This window comes from Babylonia areolata, chromosome 4 (genome assembly GCF_041734735.1).
Source record: "Babylonia areolata isolate BAREFJ2019XMU chromosome 4, ASM4173473v1, whole genome shotgun sequence".
NCBI classification, from domain to species: Eukaryota; Metazoa; Mollusca; class Gastropoda; order Neogastropoda; family Buccinidae; genus Babylonia; species Babylonia areolata.
This window is the reverse complement of record NC_134879.1, coordinates 31,482,991-31,504,103: the sequence shown is the minus strand read 5'-3', so window position 1 is coordinate 31,504,103 and position 21,113 is coordinate 31,482,991. Positions and strand designations below refer to the sequence as shown.

At 40.4% G+C, this 21,113-nt stretch overlaps 1 protein-coding gene across 2 annotated transcripts in view; it reads right to left on the bottom strand.

Moving 5' to 3' along the window:
• LOC143281064 (bifunctional glutamate/proline--tRNA ligase-like) overlaps positions 1-17,739 on the bottom strand; it is a 65,676-nt gene extending 47,937 nt beyond the window's left edge. For both annotated transcript variants that reach the window (XM_076585984.1, XM_076585985.1), the window contains exons 1-14: positions 17,628-17,739; positions 16,717-16,804; positions 15,480-15,579; positions 12,165-12,321; positions 11,231-11,382; positions 9,534-9,619; positions 8,698-8,824; positions 7,582-7,774; positions 6,444-6,615; positions 4,311-4,435; positions 2,971-3,079; positions 1,982-2,066; positions 1,488-1,547; positions 217-327 (exon numbers count right to left, since the gene is read on the bottom strand). In XM_076585984.1, the coding sequence (XP_076442099.1) occupies positions 217-327; positions 1,488-1,547; positions 1,982-2,066; positions 2,971-3,079; positions 4,311-4,435; positions 6,444-6,615; positions 7,582-7,774; positions 8,698-8,824; positions 9,534-9,619; positions 11,231-11,382; positions 12,165-12,321; positions 15,480-15,579; positions 16,717-16,804; positions 17,628-17,670 (1,608 nt within the window). In that variant the 5' untranslated portion in view covers positions 17,671-17,739. The remainder of the gene's footprint in view (positions 1-216; positions 328-1,487; positions 1,548-1,981; positions 2,067-2,970; positions 3,080-4,310; positions 4,436-6,443; positions 6,616-7,581; positions 7,775-8,697; positions 8,825-9,533; positions 9,620-11,230; positions 11,383-12,164; positions 12,322-15,479; positions 15,580-16,716; positions 16,805-17,627) is intronic.
• Between the last annotated feature and the right edge of the window lie 3,374 nt (positions 17,740-21,113).

Genomic DNA, 21,113 nt, shown 5'->3' with positions numbered 1-21,113 from the left:
CTTCACACACAACACACCAACCCTCAATACACACACAGAGCCCCCCAACATATACACATAAACATACATACACTCCCCCCACCCATGACCCCACACTCACACAACACACACACTAATACCCCTCCCATGCATCACCACACTACACACACTCACACTTCCCCATCCCCCCACACAAACACTCCCCCCCCCACCCATCACTCCCCCAAACCCACCCACCTTGGGGTGTTTCGCCACTTCCTTGGCCTCCATCTTGGCACCAGCTATGGTCACCAGGACAGCTCCCTCCTTCTCCAGAGCCGTGAACCGCGGCACAATTGGATCAATCACCTGTAACAACACTCAACTTTACCGCACTGTTTCACACTGTACAACAGCCATGAGTTTCATTTTCACTTTCACTTTCTCAAGGAGGCAACACTGCATTCAGACAAATCCATATACGCTACACCAGATGTGCTAGGCAGATGCCTGACCAGCATCATAACCAAACGTACTTGTCAGGCCTTGAGTGCATGCTTATTTATTTGTGTACCTATCAGAGTGGATTTCTTTTTATATAATTTTGCCAGAGGACAACACTTTTGTTGCCATGGGTTCTTTCTCAGTACACAAAGTGCTGCACACAGGAGCTCGGTTTATCATCTCATCCTAAAGACTAGACACTCAGTCTGTTTTTTCCAGTCAAACTTGGGAGAAAGGGCGAGAGCGGGATTCGAACCCACACCCTCACGGACTCTATACTGGCAGCTGAGCGTCTTAACCATTCTGCCACAATAGCCATAAATGACGGCACAATGGGATCAATCAACTGCAACAATGCTCAACCTTACTGCATTGTTTCACAGTGTACAGTAGTTTTAAAAGGTGCTCACAATAGCAGAGATATTTAAATGTCTTTTTATTAGATTTGTACAAAAGCATGCATGTGAGTTCAGACTTGGGAGTGTCTCTTATAAACACACATAAATAATATCACAATACTGTGCATGGGATGTATCCATTCATGTAAGTGGAAAGACGTTAAACTAAAGACTACACATACTAAAAAATCCTTCTGATACACTGTACAAAAAAACACAAAATTTGTGTACACACAAACACAGACAAATGGTCTCAGTATTGATGTACAAACACAAACACTGATAGACACATAACACACATACATACACAAAAGCTTTCACTAAAAATGCACAAAAACAAATCTGTATAAACTTAACACATGCACATTAAAAAATATATATACTTAAATGCTTTAAATACTGGTGCGCAAACGCACACACACACACGCGCGCGCATCTGTAAAAACATGTCTAATAACCATTTAAGCGGAAAAACATTAAATTGAAGACAATACAAACACACAAACGTTTTCACTACTGACAACCCCCACCAGACATACACACACACACACACAAATGCATTCACAACTAACACATAGTCATGCACACATCTGTTTCCACACACACACACACACTTTCACCACTGACCTTCCTGTTCACTGCCCAGATCTTGTCCCATTCCATCATTACCACAGAGCGAGATGAGCCCTGCAAACAAATGTTTACACATTCAACATTCCATTCCTTCTTACTAATAATAATAATAATCAACACTTATTCAATGACTTTTCTCCAATAGAGCTCTAAGTATTTTACATGTACAAAAACACATTAACTGTAATTGAAAAAATAATTAAACAAATCAGGTTACACAAACAGATATGACACAACTCATCCACCTTCCACGCATGCATGCTTGCATGCAATAACTCATACACGCACGCACACGCACACACGCACGCACACGCACACACACACACACTTCAGCAGATGACATCAGGGACAATGAACTGCTTCAGGCCCTCCACACACACACACACACACAAGCATGCACGCGCACACACGAGCATGCACGCACACGCACACATGCACGCACGCACACACACACACACACACACACACGTGCGCGCGCAGCAGCTGACCTGAGTGACAATGAACTGCTTCAGTCCCTCCACAGTCATACCACGACGCAGCACACCACGCACTGTTGGAAAGCGAGCGTCATCCCTGCAACAAAACTCCTCAATGAAAAACTGCCACCGATATGAAAACAAGGTTCCAACTGTTTCTTGGTTACAGCCAATTCTGTGCACATACTACAAGAGCATACTTTATAAGCTGCTGCATGTTGTGTTCAATGTTTTACTGCTGCACTGTACTGACTTTGAATGAATTAAATTTAATTAATTAAAGGTCAATAAAATACAGCAATAAAACACTGAACACAACATGCAGAAGCTTTTAAGTGTACTCTTGCACTGTACTTGAATGAATTAAATGTGTGTATGAACCAATGTTCCAAACAATATCAGGATTATAACGGTGAATGCAAGGTCTGGGGGGTAAAACCTGACATTCTGTTTTAGCATTTCTCAGTTGTCTTCAAATCTTTTTGCTTTTCCAAATTCACAGAAATGGTGGATTGAAGGAGAATTTTTCAGGGAGTGGGATGGTATTTTTTCTTTATATTTTTTTCCATTGCTTTTATTTTTAGCCTACCTTTTAGTTCTTATCTTTATAACATAAAAATTCATAGAGAGAATGTGTGTGCATGGGTGTGTGCATGTGTCTAGATTTTGGATTACTGATCAGAAACAAATACATTACTTAATGATTTATTTTAGGCATTGGACTTCTACGCCAATCTTCAACAGTGATCAGGTTTCAAGACCTGTCTCAGCCTGGCATAGTGTCCTTTGGAAAGGCACTGAACTCCGAATTTCCTCACCTCACCCAACTGTTCACGGGGACCTGACTTTGGATGGGGACGGCTGAAAGGGAAGAAAGGAGAGGGTTGGGTCCCACCTTCCTGTGCTGAGCCCTGGACACAGTGGATCTGAATTCATTGGCCCCGTGGCTATGGGACCTGTAACCTTTAACCTAACCAGTGAACTCTGACCAGCCAACTCACCAGCCATCGACCAGTCCTTCATTGACAAACCAGGTCAGCTTTCGCTTGGACAGCACTGTGTTCTGCAGGTTCAGTCGACTGTACTCGTAGATGTACGGCTTCCTCATGTCTGTAACAGTTACAGAGGACTGATTAGTGTGACAAAAAAGATTCTGGCTGTTCAATTCAATGCGCTGAAACAAAGACCTCCTGTTGTGACAAAAAAGATTCTGACTGTTCCATTCAATGCACTGAAACAAAGACCTCCTGTTAACACATGCTTCCTTGCAACCCTATGCTCTCTCACACATCTGACTTCACGAGAAAGCAATCACACAAAAGCCTGGGATTGTGAGAATGAATGGGCTAACACCCCCTTTTCACTACAAGTCTGAAAATATCAATTTGCACTGAAAACTGAATGGTGTGTGTTTGTGTGAGTGTGTGCGTACGCATGTTTATGTTTGTGTGGGTGTGATAGTGTGTGTGTGAGTGTGATTGTGTCTCTGTATGCCTGTGTCTGCCTGTGTGTAGCGTGTGTGTGCTTCTGTACAAGTCTGTGATGTGTCAGCATTCACAAGAATTCCCATCCTGTCAGTTGCATCCCATCTCCTCCCCTTCTTCAAACTGTCAAGCTGCACCACTGTATAGTTTTCATGCTTCATCTTCATTCTTCTAACGAACAAGTAGAAAAAAGAACATCTTCATTTGGATTCCTACCCCCTAAGTCCCCTGCACCCAATAGCCATCAATTCCTTTTTCCACACCACCAGTCTAGCCACTGAATCAACAGGCAGACACAGGCTGATGCCCTAAGAGCAGCAGCAGATGCAGACAGCCATCTGTCCATCTCTGAAGACTATGGTGTTGTGCTCTGGGTAGTGACATACAGTGACAGGAGTGACAGTCCCTCCCAAACTGTGCACAGGTGAAGTCTGACGCTGGTCGGTTGGTCTGGCTTTGGGCATTTTTCCTCAGTCTCTTTGCCTTGAAACACTGGACAAGCATCTCTTCAAACTTGGAGAGGCCTTTCTGTACTGCCGGTCTCCAAGTTGATCGTTCTGAGGCTGCAGCTTCCCCGGTGTTCTGTTTGATGTTCAAGGCCTTCTGATCTCTCTTGCAAACGTCTTAATAACACAGTTGGGGTGTGCCTGTGGGACGTTTCCCTGTGCCAGTTCTCCTCACAGATTCTTGGGGATCTGGCCGATGACCATTTGCACTCCATGACCGAGCCAACACGTGTGTTTCAGCAGGGTGTACATGCTGGGGATTCCAGCTCTCCCCAGGATGGTGTTGTCTGGAATTTTTCCCTGCCCAAAGTATACACAGACCATACATGGAGAGAGAAGAGATACACTCACTCAAAGCATCCAGAACCCAGTAGTACTGGATGTCACGGTCATGGTACTCAGTGGTCCTCAGAGCGTGAGTCACCTCCTCAATGCTGTCCACAATGGGGCAGGCAAAGTCGTAGGTGGGGTACACCCTGTAACACACACAACACATCATTAAATATATACACCCTGTTACAATTACACACAACACACCAATATATGTACACATTGTAACACCACAGACAACATCATGTGTACACCCTGTAACACCACACAACACATCATTATATGTACACCCTGTAACACCACACACAACATTATATTACACCCTGTAACACCATACACAATAACATTATATGTACACCCTGTAACACCACACACAACATCAGTATATGTACACCCTGGAACACCACACACAACATCATTATATTACACCCTGTAACACCATACACAATAACATTATATGTACACCCTGTAACACCACACACAACATCATTATATGTACACCCTGGAACAACACACATATCATTATATGTACACCCTGGAACAACACACACATCATTATATGTACACCCTATAACACCACACACATCATCATATGTACACCCTGGAACAACACACACAACATCATTATATGTAAACCCTGTAACACCACACACAAAATCATATGTACACCCTGTAACAACACACACAAAATCACTATATGTACACCCTGTAACAACACACACAAAATCACTATATGTACACCCTGTAACAACACACACAAAATCATTATATGTATACCCAGTAACACCACACACAAAATCACTATATGTACACCCTGTAACAACACACACACAAAATCATTATATGTACACCCTGTAACACCACACACAACACATCATTATATGTACACCCTGTAACACCACACACAACACATCATTATATGTATACCCTGTAACACCACACACAACACATCATTATATGTACACCCTGTAACACCACACACAACACATCATTATATGTATACCCTGTAACACCACACACAACACATCATTATATGTATACCCTGTAACACCACACACAAAATCATTATATGTACACCCTGTAACACCACACACAACACACCATTATATGTGCACCCTGTAACACCACACACAACACATCATTATATGTACACCCTGTAACAGCACAAACATACCATTGTGTGTACATCCTGTAACACCACACACACAACACCGTTAGCCACATAACACCCTCAGCCTTGGCAGCTTCAGCTGTTGCCCTGACAAAAACTGCAATGACATGTGGGTAACCTCAATCAGCAACTTGCAGCTGCTCAAGATAGATATGCATGCTTCAGACTTTGGGCTACGAAGCCATATGCATGTCCAACAACAATTCCATCAATGATGGTACAACACTTCATCCTTGGTTCCCAAGAGACAACCATGATGATGATGATACACAACATAATCCATACATGAGACAAACACTAAGTCTGTTAAATATCAAGTCTTTTTTTATGTGTTGAATTTTTTTTTTCATTATTTACATTTGTGACACGTACAAGCATTTTCTCACATCTTAAGTCTGAAGCACTTACAAGGATTCTTTCAACTGATAACACAGAAAGATGGAAAATACAGCTTTAAATAAAAAAATTAAAAAAGCTGGCAATAGAATTTCCAGACTATAGATCTTAAAGTCACCAAAAAAATAAGGCCAAACAAAAGTTGGGCAATTTCTGGACTCGCTTGGAACCTCCAGTAAGTGTCGATTACGTTTCCCCTCTTATATCTCCACAAGAATTAATTCCCTCTCTCACCTCGCTATAGTCTCCCCCCAACCCTCTCCCTTCTGCAGAAAAAAACGAAGTTAAAGGTTTAAAGGTCCCACTGCCTTTTTCTGCCATCAGGGAAGTGAATTTATACCCACTGTGTCTAGGGCTTGACGTTGGATGGCAGGGCCCAGTCCTCTCCTTCCACTATTTCTGACCTTCCCAAACCAAAGTAAGGTACCAGTTTACACTATGGGCGAGGAAATTCAGAGTAAAGTGCTTTTCCCCAATGACATACACAATACCCTGCTGAAACATGAAACACTGGTGAACACTGGATCAACAGCTAATCCACTCTGCCACGGCGCCTAACTGGATGTCTTGAAAACAGACCAGCTTACTTGTATTTGTTTCCAGTGCGGACGTGCGTCTCTGGCTTGCAGCGGAAGAAGGTGGGGTCTCGCATGCAGCCCACGTTGGAGTTCATGTCGATCTTGCCACGCACACAGTACCTCTGTCCCTCCGCTGTGCCCTTCTTCATCTCCTCCCAGATTGACAGGTTTTTCTCCACACCTGGATTCGTCACACACACAGCGCATTGACAGGTATGTGCATGTGTGTGCTTGTGTAAGACATTGAGACTTCAATGTACTGCTCAACATGTCTTGAGTGTGATACACGTGCATGCTTGTGTGACAGATCTTTTTAGAAACGTTTCTCCGTTCTTTTCACTTGAGCTTTGACAGCTCAAGGGGACTATCACCTGTCTAAATTCATTTCCCAGATTGACAGATTTTTCTTCACACCTGCATTAATCACACACACAGCACAATGACAGGTGTGGGTGTGTGTACTTGAGTGAAGGAAGTCTCAAGATCAATCCCACCGCAATTTTCCTCGAGTGTGATGCATACATGTTTTGTGTAACAAAAGTTTTGAGAAGTTCCTCTGTGCTTTTCTATGTTCATGTGAACTTCTCCACTTGTTCTGAGTGTGATATGTGTGTGTATTTGTGTAACACAAATTTTCAAGTATCAAAATAAGTTCTTCTGTGCAATTCTACTTGTCTGAGTTTTTAAGCCTTGTGGTACGATCCTCTGTGCTTGTCCATTTGTCTTAAGTGCTACAGGCATGTACGCTTGAGTAAATAACAGAGGTTTTAAGAAGTTCCCTTGTAATTTTCATTCACCTGTGCGTCAGCCCACAGGGAGTATTAGGTGTCCATGGTGTGAAGCTGAGTGCCACTTACAGTTCAAGAACAAAATATTTTCTCTTTATTTATTGTTCCTTTCTTTTGTCTTTACTTACTGTTACCTTGTCTAGAACACACACACACACGCATGCAAACACACACACACACAAACACAAATGCAAACGAATAAATTCTTATACACAAAACATATTCCATATGTAAACTCATAACTCCCCCTCCCCCTTACCCTCCCTTCCCCCCACCTCTCACACACCAAACCCTCCCACACCAACAAACCCTCCACACCCGCACACATCGCTCTGCACTCCCCTCCCAATCCCACATACTGTTGTTCCTGTTCTTGGATTCTTTGCGTTCCTCCCTCTCTTTCTTCATGGTCTCGGGGTCAGTGTCGTCGCAGTAAAGCTTCCCCTCACGGATCAGCTGCTCACACTTGTCCAGCAGTGTGTCAAAGTGGTCAGACGTGTGGGTCAGCTTGTCATAGCGGACACCCAGCATGGCCACATCTTCCAGAATCACCTGCAGTAACAGTTTCCAATCGTATTAACTCTTTCACTGCCAACTTTGTGTGAAAAACACTCTGCAGCGCGCCAAATATTTTAGATCCTATGCTCTCAGTCACAGGCTTCAGTCCGTGTCATTTCAAACTGGGTCAGGAGACAAAGGTTGGTCATTGTCTTATTGGCAGGAAATTGACTGCAGCCATCAAGCTTTGTTACATTGTGAAAAACAATCCTTTTAACATGACCCCTCGATGTTGACTAAAGTCATTTATGGCAGTGCACTGTCTAGTCGACTAAGGTCACCTATGGGGGTGAAAGAGTTAATAAAGATGCAGTCTACTGTACTGTTTTTCATTGTATTATATTGTATTGCATGCATGCATGCACCCAAACACACACACACACACACACATGCATGAACACACACAGAGGGTGAAAGCTGTGCTGTGGTGTTGTGTCCCATTATTTCTGCACTGATGCAAGGTCTCATGGCACAGTTGTGAAATTTAATGCAGTGTGGTTTTGTGTAGTGTACTGGGCTAAATTTGTGCTGTGCGCTCATGTTCTTCCACAGTGTTTTGTGCTGAAAAGGTAAGCACTGTGTAAACGTTGAGCAGCTTAAGATGTAACCTTGTGTAGTGTACAGCGCTAAAACTGTGCTTTGTTGTAGTGTTGTACTGCAGTGTCTGATACTGAAGTGGTGAGTTTTGCAGGGTTTTTTTTTTTTTCAGTTTTAGAGTAGTTTAGCCTTGTTGAGCATATTGGGAATGGAATGGCATAGTATGGCATGGCATGGCATAATTTTATATGGTAGAGAAAAAACTATATTGTGTAAATGTAGAAACACAATAAACCGAAACTAGACTGAAATAAACTTTCATTATAAATGTATGTGCATGCAAGTGCATGTGAGTTAATGAAATCTGACATTTCCTCTACCTTTTCGAATTCAGCATTCTCCTTGGCGGGGTTGGTATCATCAAAGCGCATGATGAGTGTGCCCTTGAACTCGTCTCGGTAGTATGCATTCAAAAGAGCAGCTTTGGCATGACCAATATGGAGATACCTGCCACAGAAATAAATGTAAAAATAAATCATTCATGCATCATTGTTTTATTGATAAATGCTTTGTAGCAAATGCAAATAAAATGGATACCAAAACCAAAACAGATCACTAAATGAAAGAATGAATGTCAGAGACTGGATGTTTGCATGTATGTGTGTGTGCCCATGTTCAAATAAACGAAGAGCAAAAAACAGCAGATTATCCACATGATTTATAAACACATGGTATCAGGTAGAGATAAATTATTCAGGGTTCACAAAAAGTTAAGGACCATTTGTTTAACTTGCAATTTTCTTCTTGGGGACATGGTGAAATGATGCTGAATTTCTGGCAAACAGTGGTGTGTGCAGCCAATGTATGGAGCACCACTCATAACCAGAGGTGCTTTTTAGTGCATGTACATCTTTTTTCTTTTATACAGCTGTCTTTTACAAACCACTGAATATTTAATGTGCTGTTGTTGTTTTTTGATGAACAATCAATTTTGCAAACATTTTTCAAGCTATTCTTGGTGCATGCATGCCTGAAATAGCTGTCAGTGTATTTAACGGCAGGTCAGCAGTACACCACATGCAACATGCTTAACTCAAACCATAACTTGGTGTTTGAACCTTTCATGGAAACATGCCTGCTTTTATGACATGGTCCATGACATGGTCTGTAACTTTTTGTGAGCCCTGTAAATGTGCAAAAAAAAGTCTTGTCTTACCCGCTGGCCTCAGGAGGAAAGCGTGTGACCACTTTGCCAATCTCTGCTCCTGGCAGCTCCACAAACTTCCCTTCCTCTTTCTTCACCTGACACACAGTTCCAGTTCAGCTTCAGTTTCAAGGTGACTGATCCATATTCTCTATACTACATCTGCTTAAAAAGGAAATTTTAAAAAAAACAAAGAGGAGCTGGAGAAGCAGGTGCCTGAACTACACACCAACCCAACAAACAAATGATGAACTCCTAAAGGAAGCTGTCAGTTGGCTCTACCCAGGTAGGCAACCTGTTGTGCAAATGACTCATGTGTTTGTAAGTACTATGAGCTTGGTCTTTGACCGAGGACATGCGCAATGTACCGTAAAGTTCGGTCTATAAGCCACAACTTTTTCTCCCAGCTTCAACCTCTGCAGCTTATACAATGATGCGCCTTATTTGAGGATTTTAACATGTCGAGTGGGAAACCTGGATGACAAGTGGTGGAAAGTCCTTCACCAAAACTGGCCGTTTATGACAAGCAAGCTTTGCTGATCCTGACACTGGATCCTGACAGCATGGGGAAAAGTAAAGCAGTCCACCATTATCAATGGATTTCGTAAGGCTAGACTGTGTGCTGCAGCAGACGACAGTGCAAGCGATGAAACAGCAGCGACCTCCACCTTACATTCATGTTCATCAAGTGAAAGTGAGGCTGAAGTCAGTGACAAGATGGCGGAGGAAGCTGTGCTGGTTCTCTTCAACTCGGACACTGAAGACAAAGATTTCAGCGGATTCAGTGAGCAGGACAACACTGAATAAATGTAACTATCCCTAAATTATGGATCTTGTTTGTTTGTTTTTTTGTTTGTTTTTTGGGTTTTTTTTTTTTTTTTTTTGGTGGTACTAGCAGTATTTTCGCTTGCTTTACTTTGTGTTGTTTCCGCTTGTGTTTATTTCATAACCTACAATATTGACAGCTTTTCCGTAGTATCGGTATGTGTTCCAGTATCAGTAATAAGTGCGGCTTATGTGTGTATGAAGTTCAATTTTCTTTAAAATTTAGTCAGTGCAGATTATATATTAGTGCGCTCAATAGACCGAACTTTACGGTAAGTGTCTATATCAATTAATCAAACTGGTCAGGCCATGAGAGCCAACCCTAGGATTGTATACCTGTCACAAAAACATCAGGATGGTTCTGTAAACACTTTATCAGCCCCTACATACTGCAACATGAAAATCCTATCAGTGAGAATTTACTGTATAACCCCGACTCATTCTTCTGAAAACTCTTCAGCTGAAAACAAAGTGAGACATGTTTGTGTTGACATAACTCACTGAATGCTTTCATGGGTCTCGGTGAATGATGGCACTTCTGATGCATGGTTTATTGTCTCATTCTAATGACTACATGCTCAGTTTGATTTTCCAGTCAAACTTAGGAGAAAGGGTGAGACCAGGATTTGAAGACCCTCATGGGCACTGAATTGGCAGATACGCACCTTAACCATTCTGCCACCTTCCTGGAGTGAGGAAAATTGGAGTAAAGCACCTTTCCCCCCAAGGACACAACACTTCAGAACAAGACTTCGAACATGATTTCACTGATGAACACCGGATCAGAAGTCCAACGCCCTACCATCCCCCGCCCTCATCCCCCGCCTACCCCACACACTACATGTGACAACACCATGAACTATGCCACAAGGTCAGCAGCTCACCGTAGACTCTCCTCTCTTGGCGTCCTTGACCACCACCTGGGACAGGTGGGGCAGGAGGGTGGAGAAGGGGGGCTGGGTGCACAGGAACCTGTAGTATCGCTCCACGTTCTGAGGGGCGCCGTTCTTCACCGTCCTCTGCCACTGGCTGCTGCCTGCACACATTGTGCATATCATCATTTTATTTCATTTTTATTAAATTTTTATCATAACTGATGTCACTGTGTGAAGTTCAAGTCACTCTCCCCGTGGAGACCGTGTCGCCAAAGTGCAGTGCCACCCTTTGATTTCTGTTGTTGTTTTTATCTGCATGCATTTTTGTTTTACTATTAAAGTTGAATTTTCTACAGAATTTCACCAGGGACAATTTCATAATTTCAATGGTTCGTTTAAGCACGCTAGGTGCATGCTGTACATAGGTCATCAGTGTATTGTCTTATCCAAAAGAGCAGCACCCAGACCACCACTAAAGGTCTAGTGGAGTGGAAGTAAAACTAAGAGTCTGTATAATGGACTCAACCCATGGACACAACCACCATTCTATCATCAGAGGAATTCCACCAAAGCATGAACTGTCCAACACCGGCACCATGTGAACATACCTGTGTGTGAGCTATGATCCAGATCCTGTGAGATGTGGAGTTCTGGCCTAGTGGTAATGCTCCCATGGGTTAGAGTCCATTTCATACAGTGTAATACAGAACTGTACAATATGGTACAATTCAGTACAGCACAGTACAATACAATATGGTACAATACACAACAATAAACTTCACTCCAATATACCACACTCCAATGAAATGCAATGCAATGCTATACAACACAATACAAGACATGACAAGACAAGACAAGGCACATGACACAAGACACCAGACAAGACCAGACAATACAGTGACAATGACTGTGACTCAGTCTTTCTTTAACACTCCACACTGACCATGCAGGGCTTCCCAGACAGCCAGGTCAGCCAGTGTCAAGGCGTGGCCCACCAGGTAAGTGGCAGGCTTCAGCACCTTGTCCAGGTAGTCCAGGGCTGTGCTGAACTCTGATGCACATGACAGCTGACCATAGGCAAAGTTCAGCCAGTGGTCCACCTGGGACAAAAAAGAGACATAACACTGACGTCAGTCGCTGTGCATTTTACCAACAACACTATCATCATTTACTGTTAATCTTTAAAACAACACTGCAATCAGAGTTAATGCATGACATTTTATTGACAATGCTGCCATTTGAGATACTGCATATTTTACTAAGATCGCTACCATCAGAGTTTCTGCACATTTTACTAACATCACTGCCACCAGATACTGCACGACATTTTACAAATGACACTACCATCAGAGTAACTGTGCAATATTTTATAAACAATACTACTATCTGAGTCATTGAGTGACATTTAACGAACAACACTGCCATATGACCTACTGCACTACTTTTTTCAAACACTGCCTTTGAATAACGATAACAATAATGATAACAATAAGGATATCCAAGAAAGGCCATGGCCCCATTTGAAGGGGGTATACATAAATAGGAAAAAAATTTTAGAAAATGATGTGCACAAAAATATTGTACATGTTATTCTTGAATATTGTATATACACATCTTTGAACAATACTGTGTTATCAGCTCATAGTGGTTCTTCTCTGAAACGACTTATACAGAAAAACCGCAAAGTTCTTGATGACAGATTCATTTCTGCAAGACATTAATAATGTTAGTCTGAAAAAGGTTGGTCTGCTGTAATACTTTGAAGGGATGAATCTAAGACCATCCAATGCCGGACAGCAAAAAATGAAATGAACTTCATCCTCTCTCTTGGATCTGCACATCGGACATGTGTACTTTTCTCTTTTTTTGTACCTTTGACTACGCACAGCCATATCAGAAACATCAATTCTAAACTTAGTTAGCATACATCTCATAGACTTATTCATATTCATTACAATATACTGTTCTGTTAAATTATTCATTTTCAGTAGTCTGTACAAAAATCTATCACTATTTTCAATATGACTATTCCATTCTTGCCACCTACAATCTATCAATCGTTGTCTAAAACAAACTAAGAAACTTTCAACACATCCAACCCCTTGATTTAACCAAACAAATGAAAAACCATAGCAACACAGACACTTTCAAATATTTGTTGCCCAAGTGATTTTCCCTCTATTATCTAAATCATACAATATCTTATAAGCTTGAGCAGGGAGTCATATGTTCATACATTTGTACAAGTTTTAATAAATACTTGATACATTTAATATATGAATTAAGATATATCGGGTATCTTCCCAATTCACCATAAACCAGACCTTTTGGGGTTTGTCGATCAACACATAAAAATCATTATTGGCAAACAAATGTTGCTTCTCTATTTTAACTTCATGATTCAAAAGCCCAAATCTCAGCCCTCTTTTGCACTGTAGGCTGGACCTGTGCATCAAACAACTTAAAGAATAATTCTGCTGAGCTATTTTCAAAGTTATTTAATAAACTTAGTATATCAACAACTGCCCATTTTCCTCTATTCCCAAGATCTTGACATGCAAAGGTAAAGCTGAGTTTTGTTGAAAAATAAATACCAAAATATTTATATGCATTTACTACAGAAATTTCAGACCTACCATAAAACCATTTTTCACTTGGTGCTAAGTAACCACCCTTTTGAAAACCAATGATATTTGTTTTATCCATATTTACTTTTAATTCAAATCTTTGTGCCACTGCCTTCAGAGTAACTGAGAGACATTTTATAAACACCACTAAGGGCAGTTTTACATTTTCAAAGGAATGTCCCCCTTCATAATATCCCTTTCCAATCGAGATTACACACTTGTACAAATTTAGAAAAATGCTGCATATGTTCCCAAAAAGAAACACTAAAATTGTTCTACATGTACATCACAAGGACAAATATGTGCATGTGAATGTGTATACACGCCTTGTGCATCTGAGTTTATGTGTGTGTGTCTGTGCACATGCAAGTTTCTTTGGTGGAAAAAATCCTGCATTCTGTGTAAGTTTTAACCCGGAGAGCGCGATGAGCCACGATCATGGCTTTCCCGGTAAAGTGCGATGGGCCACGATCGTGGCTCTGTTTACATAAGGTCCGACATCGTACGGCTATGCTCGGCAGCCTTCGTAAAACTGCCTCGTTCTGGTGTTACTGCCTCCCTGCTTGTGTTTGCACAAACTTTGACCGAGTTTATAAGTCCAGATCTTCGTATTTTTTGTAAACAATGAGTGACACTGAAGTTGACAAAGCTCAGGAAATGAGTGACCTTGTCACTAGTGATGATTCATTTGCTGACAGGGATTCTGGTGAAAACGGCTTTGTTATTTTGACACTTGGGCATGCTGGCTTGCTTGTTGTTCATTCAGTTTTGTGTCTCCAGCCACAAAAACTGGGGGGTGGGGGTGGAGAGGGGTGGTAAAGTGGGTTAGGCATGGGTCTATTGCGATTTCTTGACCAAATCAAGCTAGAAAACTGGAAATTATTTTGATTTAAAGCATTCTTGCTGCTTTTGAAAGCAACATGAGCTAAAAGAAAACATTTATTTCTGTTTTTGCCTGTGACTGCATAAAGTATTGTAGATGTGCGCGTGCGTGGTGTCGGTGGGCGTGTCTCAAACAAATAATACAATGCTTATAATTTCATTGTTTCAGTTATATTCATATCATGATTCTGCAGTCAGAACATTTTCTGCACAGTTTAATGCCAATTTTGAGATTTTGACTCTGTAAAAGATGTGAAAATACCTATAAACATTGTGGTTGACGTTTTTGGAAAACAAGTGTGCAAAATTTGTTGTTTATATCCTGTGGAATATCTCAAACTACTTACAAGGTACAGCCTTTTTCTTACTTTTATCTGATTCTTCATTCACTCTACTTTCCAAAAATGTATAGGTTTACTTATTTATTCTTACTGATAAGCATACAAATGCCCCAAATCAGAGCACAGGTAGCGGAGGCAAACTATCCCTTTGTTTTAAGCATGATTTCTGTATGTATGTTTTTATTATATCCAGCACTTTGAGGGTTAAATATATATGCACTCTCACTGCGTACCTGCTTCAGTAAGGTGAGACACCAGAACAACAATTTTTTTCTTTGTTAATGTTTAACTGATTTCTCAATGATAAATGAATACACAATGAAAAACAGTGCACAGAAAGACAGATGCTGTGTCCTGTAACTCTGACCTTTACTCAAGACAACAACAGTACAAAGCAATGGTGGATACCTCTGTCTTTTCAAGAATGGTTTCCCCCTGAAGCTTGGCTGCTGGGAAAGACCTTGCTAGGTACCGGCTCATGGAGGCAGACGACGAGAAGACTGTATCTCTGAAGACAATAACTGAGCACTTTCAAATAAAAGAAGAAACAGTTTTACAGAATTCCCTTGGATTTTGCAGTGTGTAAATAATTTCAGTACAATAACTGAACTTTTAAGGTAACTAAAAATCTCCAGCCCTAAATATGTTTCATTCAGATGAAAAGATTTCCAAACATTTTCTGTTAAATTCTAACAACCTTCTGCACTGTTTGAAAGCCAAGAAAAATTAAAATACCTCTTAAACATTTTTTTTTAACCAAAAAGCTTCTAAAAGAATTCAAGGAAGAAAAACAACACTTTTGAAAATGACTTTCTCATTACCTATGACTTAATATTTTACTTAATCATACGCCACAGCTCAGTTTCTTCCAACAAAGTGAAACAATGTTAATTTCTTACAGGTGAACACTCCACAAGCCTAACTTTTGGAAAAGTTCTTATTGTGCAGTGTATGCAATTCCTCTGTTAAATTTCATCAGTCATTATGCAATGATGCTGATGCCACTCAATTTTATCAGTCAGCATCCTTAGCTGACATTGATGCACTGGTGTCTTAGGGGAGTGCATTGCATACTTACAAGAAATGGATGATTCTCTCACTAAAATGCAGATAAACAATTATGGTCTTCAACTGTTAGAGGAATAACTTTTCTTCTTTTGATTTTCGCTAAATGCTACCTGGACAGTTACCTGAAACCAAATGAAACAAATTCTATGCCAAAAAATAATAACAAATTAAATAGTCTTAATCTTCCTTTAAACCTATAACAGCATTAATTCACTTTTTTAAACATGAATATACATGCACACATATACATTACATATGTAGTTACACACAGTCACTCAAAATTGTCACAATAACTTTTTAATTTAACTTAACCACCTCAGTAAACTGTAGATAAAACAGTAAGTAAGAATTCTTAACATAATTCTGCTGAGACTTATACACTCTGTGTGTGTGTGTGTGTGTTTGTGTAAATCTGTGTCTGTGTCAGCGTGTGTACATATATATTCACATAACTTAGGAAAAAAAATTGGCATGCAACAACCTAAACTGTGGCATAAACAAGTACAATTTTTCTTCAGATGGGATGGAAAGGTGTGAGATTAGGTAACTTTTCCCATGTACTTGTGACATAACCCACCTGTCCACAGGTAATGCATTGTCTTGCCCAAAGGACCAGGTGACACCATGGCCACTGCATTTCAAAAACTCTGCAGTCAGTGCAGCAGCTGAAAAGAATCATATTGCATTCTAAAAATCAGGTAAGTGTAGATTCACTAATGAATACACACATACTTCTGTTTACAAATATACACATGGGTGGGCATCTATATGTCTCAGTGCATCTCCCTGTCTCTGTGTGTGTGTGTGTGTGAGAGAGAGAGAGAGAGAGAGAGAGAGAGAGAGAGATGGGGAGGGGATGACAGTGTGCATGTGTTTTTGTGAATGTTGTTTGTGTCTGTGGATGTCTTTCAGTCCTTTTCCGGTCTATTTTTATATGGTAAAAAACGACTATGGTGTTATGTAAATAATGTATACTGCAGTATGATGTAGCAATTAACAAAAAATTACCCAGTCCACTTCCACAGACCATACACTATCTCAGTTCTAGTGTCTATGCACAGACTGACAAGATCAAGCAACCAAACTCAACGCAGGAATGAAACTGAAAGTTGCATGGGCGGTAGTAAGGGAGAGGGGAAGAAGAAGCAGGTGCGTTAGCTGTTCTTTACAACTCACACATACAAAAAGTATTTCAAAACATATGTGCTGTAAAATAACACAAACATTGTCTGGGCACAACCACAAGCTTTAATGATATTTTACAATGTATGCAACAGTCAAGACAGGGTTATGCCGAGGATACAGCGACGGATTTCAACAAATCATTTCCGCTCAAAAAATATGTGTGATTCAATGCTCGTGAATCGTCTCTTTTCTCACGTGGGTTCCTCAATCTGTCTGCTGTCGAGCCATTTACGTTTTTTAAGAATATGAATAGTTAATAGAAATTAACATTCGCCAGTTCAAGAATAAAACTAAAAACATTACCGACTGCAGGCTTCTGTTGACTAACAGACACCGAAACGGCCATCCTGTGAAGCGAACACACGTCGAAACTACCAAATCGGGTTCTGTGCCAGACGAGTACCGGCTGGTGATTTGATACAAAACGGAAGTGATGAAACAAAACGAAAATCCAGCCAAGTCCACAGTTGCAAAAAGTTGCAACATTATACGTGACAGACCCATTCCAACAAAACACGATAAATTAATGAATAACACATAGACAAATGAATAGATGAATAAACAGATAGGTAGATAAATAACTAGAAAAATAAGTGGATTCATTAACTAATTGATCAAAATAAATAGCACTCTGGACAGACCAGCCATTCAGTGACATTTTACGTAACTTCATATGACTTGATAAATAAGTGTGTGTGTGTGTGGGGGGGGGGGGGGTTGTTGTTGTTGTTGTTTAATTTCACTTTAGTCACCTATTTGCGAGCTAGACCTCTTCAGTCTGCCAAGTTGCACCCACCTCAGTCATGCATTCATCGGCCATGACTGAACTAAAAGGAGCCAAATATTTTTCTTTTTACTCAGAAAAACGATGTAGACGAAGTGTGCGCTACAGCCACATAACTAGTGAGAACTCAGCGCACAGGCTGGCGGAGGATAAAGAGGAGAAGAGATTCGGTGAGAAAGCGAGACGCGGGGAGAGAGCAGAAAGACGGGGGGAGGGGGGACTGAAGAGAGACAGACAGAGAGACACAGAGAGAGTTAGAGGATATAACAACATAATCTTTCAAAACGAAATATCCCTCTCTCTCAGCTCAATCACATTACTTCACACACACACACACACACACACTGTCGCACATATCACTAGAGTCAACACTATATCTTGTTGTGTCATAGTATCTCCCTCTCTCTCTCTGTGCATGTATTCCGGACAATGTGCAGGTGAAGAGAGACAGACAAACAGATAGACAAAGCTAGTTAGATTCGGACTCTCTTCAAATCATACATACATACAAGGCATACTCTCTCTCTCTCTCTCTCTCACACACACACACACACACACACACGCCCGCGCGCGCGCGCGCGCACACAACACACACTGACACAGAGTCACATTCACAGTCACGCATTCACAGTTACACACTCACATCTTTTTCAATTACACGTAGGCACAAACATCTGACTTCTTTTACTCTGGATTTGACTTCTTTACTCTTCATTGTATTTAATATATAACTACTGATAGATTTCTATGTGTGAAATTCAGGCTGCTCTCCCCATGGAGATCGTGTTGCTACAATGAGAGCACCACCCTCTTTTCTGCTGCAACTTTATTTGTTTTACTATCAAAGTGGGTTTTTCTACAGAACTTTGCCAAGGATAACCCTTGTGTTGTTGTGGATTCTTTTATTAGAGTTAAGTGCTTGCTGCACAAAGGACCTCAGTTTATCATCTCATCTGATTGACTTGCGTCCAGACCACAACTCAATGTTTGATTCAGACATGAGAGAAAGACTGAGATGACTCTTTCAACCCAATGTGTCCACACACATTTTGTGCAGTGACTCTTTTTAATTTACCACAAATTTATCTCGGACAATGAACAGGCCCTTAACAAGGCCTCAACCGTCTGATAGTCAAGTCAAAGAGAGAGATTCTATGGTGAGATGTTTGATTTATGTGTGTGTGTGTGTGTGTGTGTGTGTGTGTGTGAGAGAGAGAGAGAGAGAGAGAGAGAGAGAGAGAGAGATATTCCATGGTGATTTGTGTGTGAGTGTGTATGTATAAATTGTACATGTGTGTCAGTGTAAGTGTAATTATGTGTGTGTCTGTGTGGGGGGGCATGCATGTCCTGTGTATTGATTTGTGTGTGAGTACACATATGTGCAAGTGTGCATGTACATACATGAGTGTGCACATATACAGTCAAGTATATCAGTATGTGTGTTTGCCAGCATAAGTTATGATGGTAGACAACAGGTTTCATTCACTGGAGAAAAAATCCATGGTTAGATTTCATCTTTCTCAACAAATCATACACATCTACACACACAAACACATTTAATGATTTATATACATACATACATCATGTTCACTCAGACATTCAGCAGAATGCATGTACACATGTGGCTAACTAAAGAGAGCAATGTGACTCTCTCAGTTCTGCTGGCCCTTCTACATCTGGCTCATTTTGGATCAAAGAGAGAAATCAGAAAAATTATGCAGTCAAATTCTCCCTCTCTCTAGACCACATACATGCATGTGCATACTACAGTGTACACGAGCACACTCATACATCCAACCAACTCTTCTAGAGGAGAGAGAGTTCTTTCAATTCAGCATGCCTATACACATTTACTCAGAGAAAACCGTTATTTTTGAAAGATTTCTTCACCAAATCACACATACTCTTTCATGCAGTATACAACACACTGACACAAACATACATGTGAGCTTTTACACATGCATATAGAAATGACTCAGTTCAATGCATGCACACACACCCAAGTGAATCTTTATGACTCAGAGATGAGACAGACAATCGTTTCAACTCAGTACATCCCCACAATCTGACTTCAACACTGATCACAAAGAGAGAGAAAGTGAGATGATTCACTTCTACACAATGTATATTTTTATCTGCATCAGTTATTTACTTAGTGAATTACCTGAGCAAGAAAGAATTGAGACAACTTAAGTACAGTAATGGTTATGAAGGTAGGTTTGAAATATGTGAAATACATGAATGTGTTAAATTCTTTTTGTTATCCTGATATGTTGTAAACATGTTAATTCATAAGACCGTGTCCAAAATAAATTTTCAAACCAAATTTAACTGGTTCTGCCTGAAATATGAACCAGATTGTGTTGTGATTGCACAGACGGTTTTTTCAATGTGCATATGCACTAAACTTCAAGCATGTCTCATGCATACTGTGATAAGCATATAATACTGGTTTTCATTTACATGACTTTTAAAGTGGCATAAGATTTGTAAAAAATTTCAGGACACTGTAAGTACATTGGACATGGAACAAAATACTGAGTGCAAAGTACAATAGCACATAATCTATTGAATTATTGGATTTAATTGCATAACTGAACTCATACCAGTGCCAAACATGTCAGTTTATTTCTATATTGACAGAACTGATCAAATGAACATTATTAAAAGCACACACAAATACAAATTCAAATCTGCATTTGAAAACTGTAACTTTTGAGTTGATTGTTTAGAAATATGTGAGTTTGTAAACTTGTGTATACATTATTTTTAATCATATTTAGCCATGCTGTTCTGAGGCTGCATGTATGACAAGGTGTGACAGTGAAAGCTTTAAGAAACAGAATAAGCAAAGGGCTCAAAACTGTGCTGCAAGACTTGTTCTGTAAAAAAGAACTCAAGAACATGTTTCACTGCTTTGAAAGAGCTGCACTGGCTCTTTGTGAAATTTTGATATGATACAAAATTGAAGTTCTTGCCTATTGCTGTTTGTATCTGCTTCACTT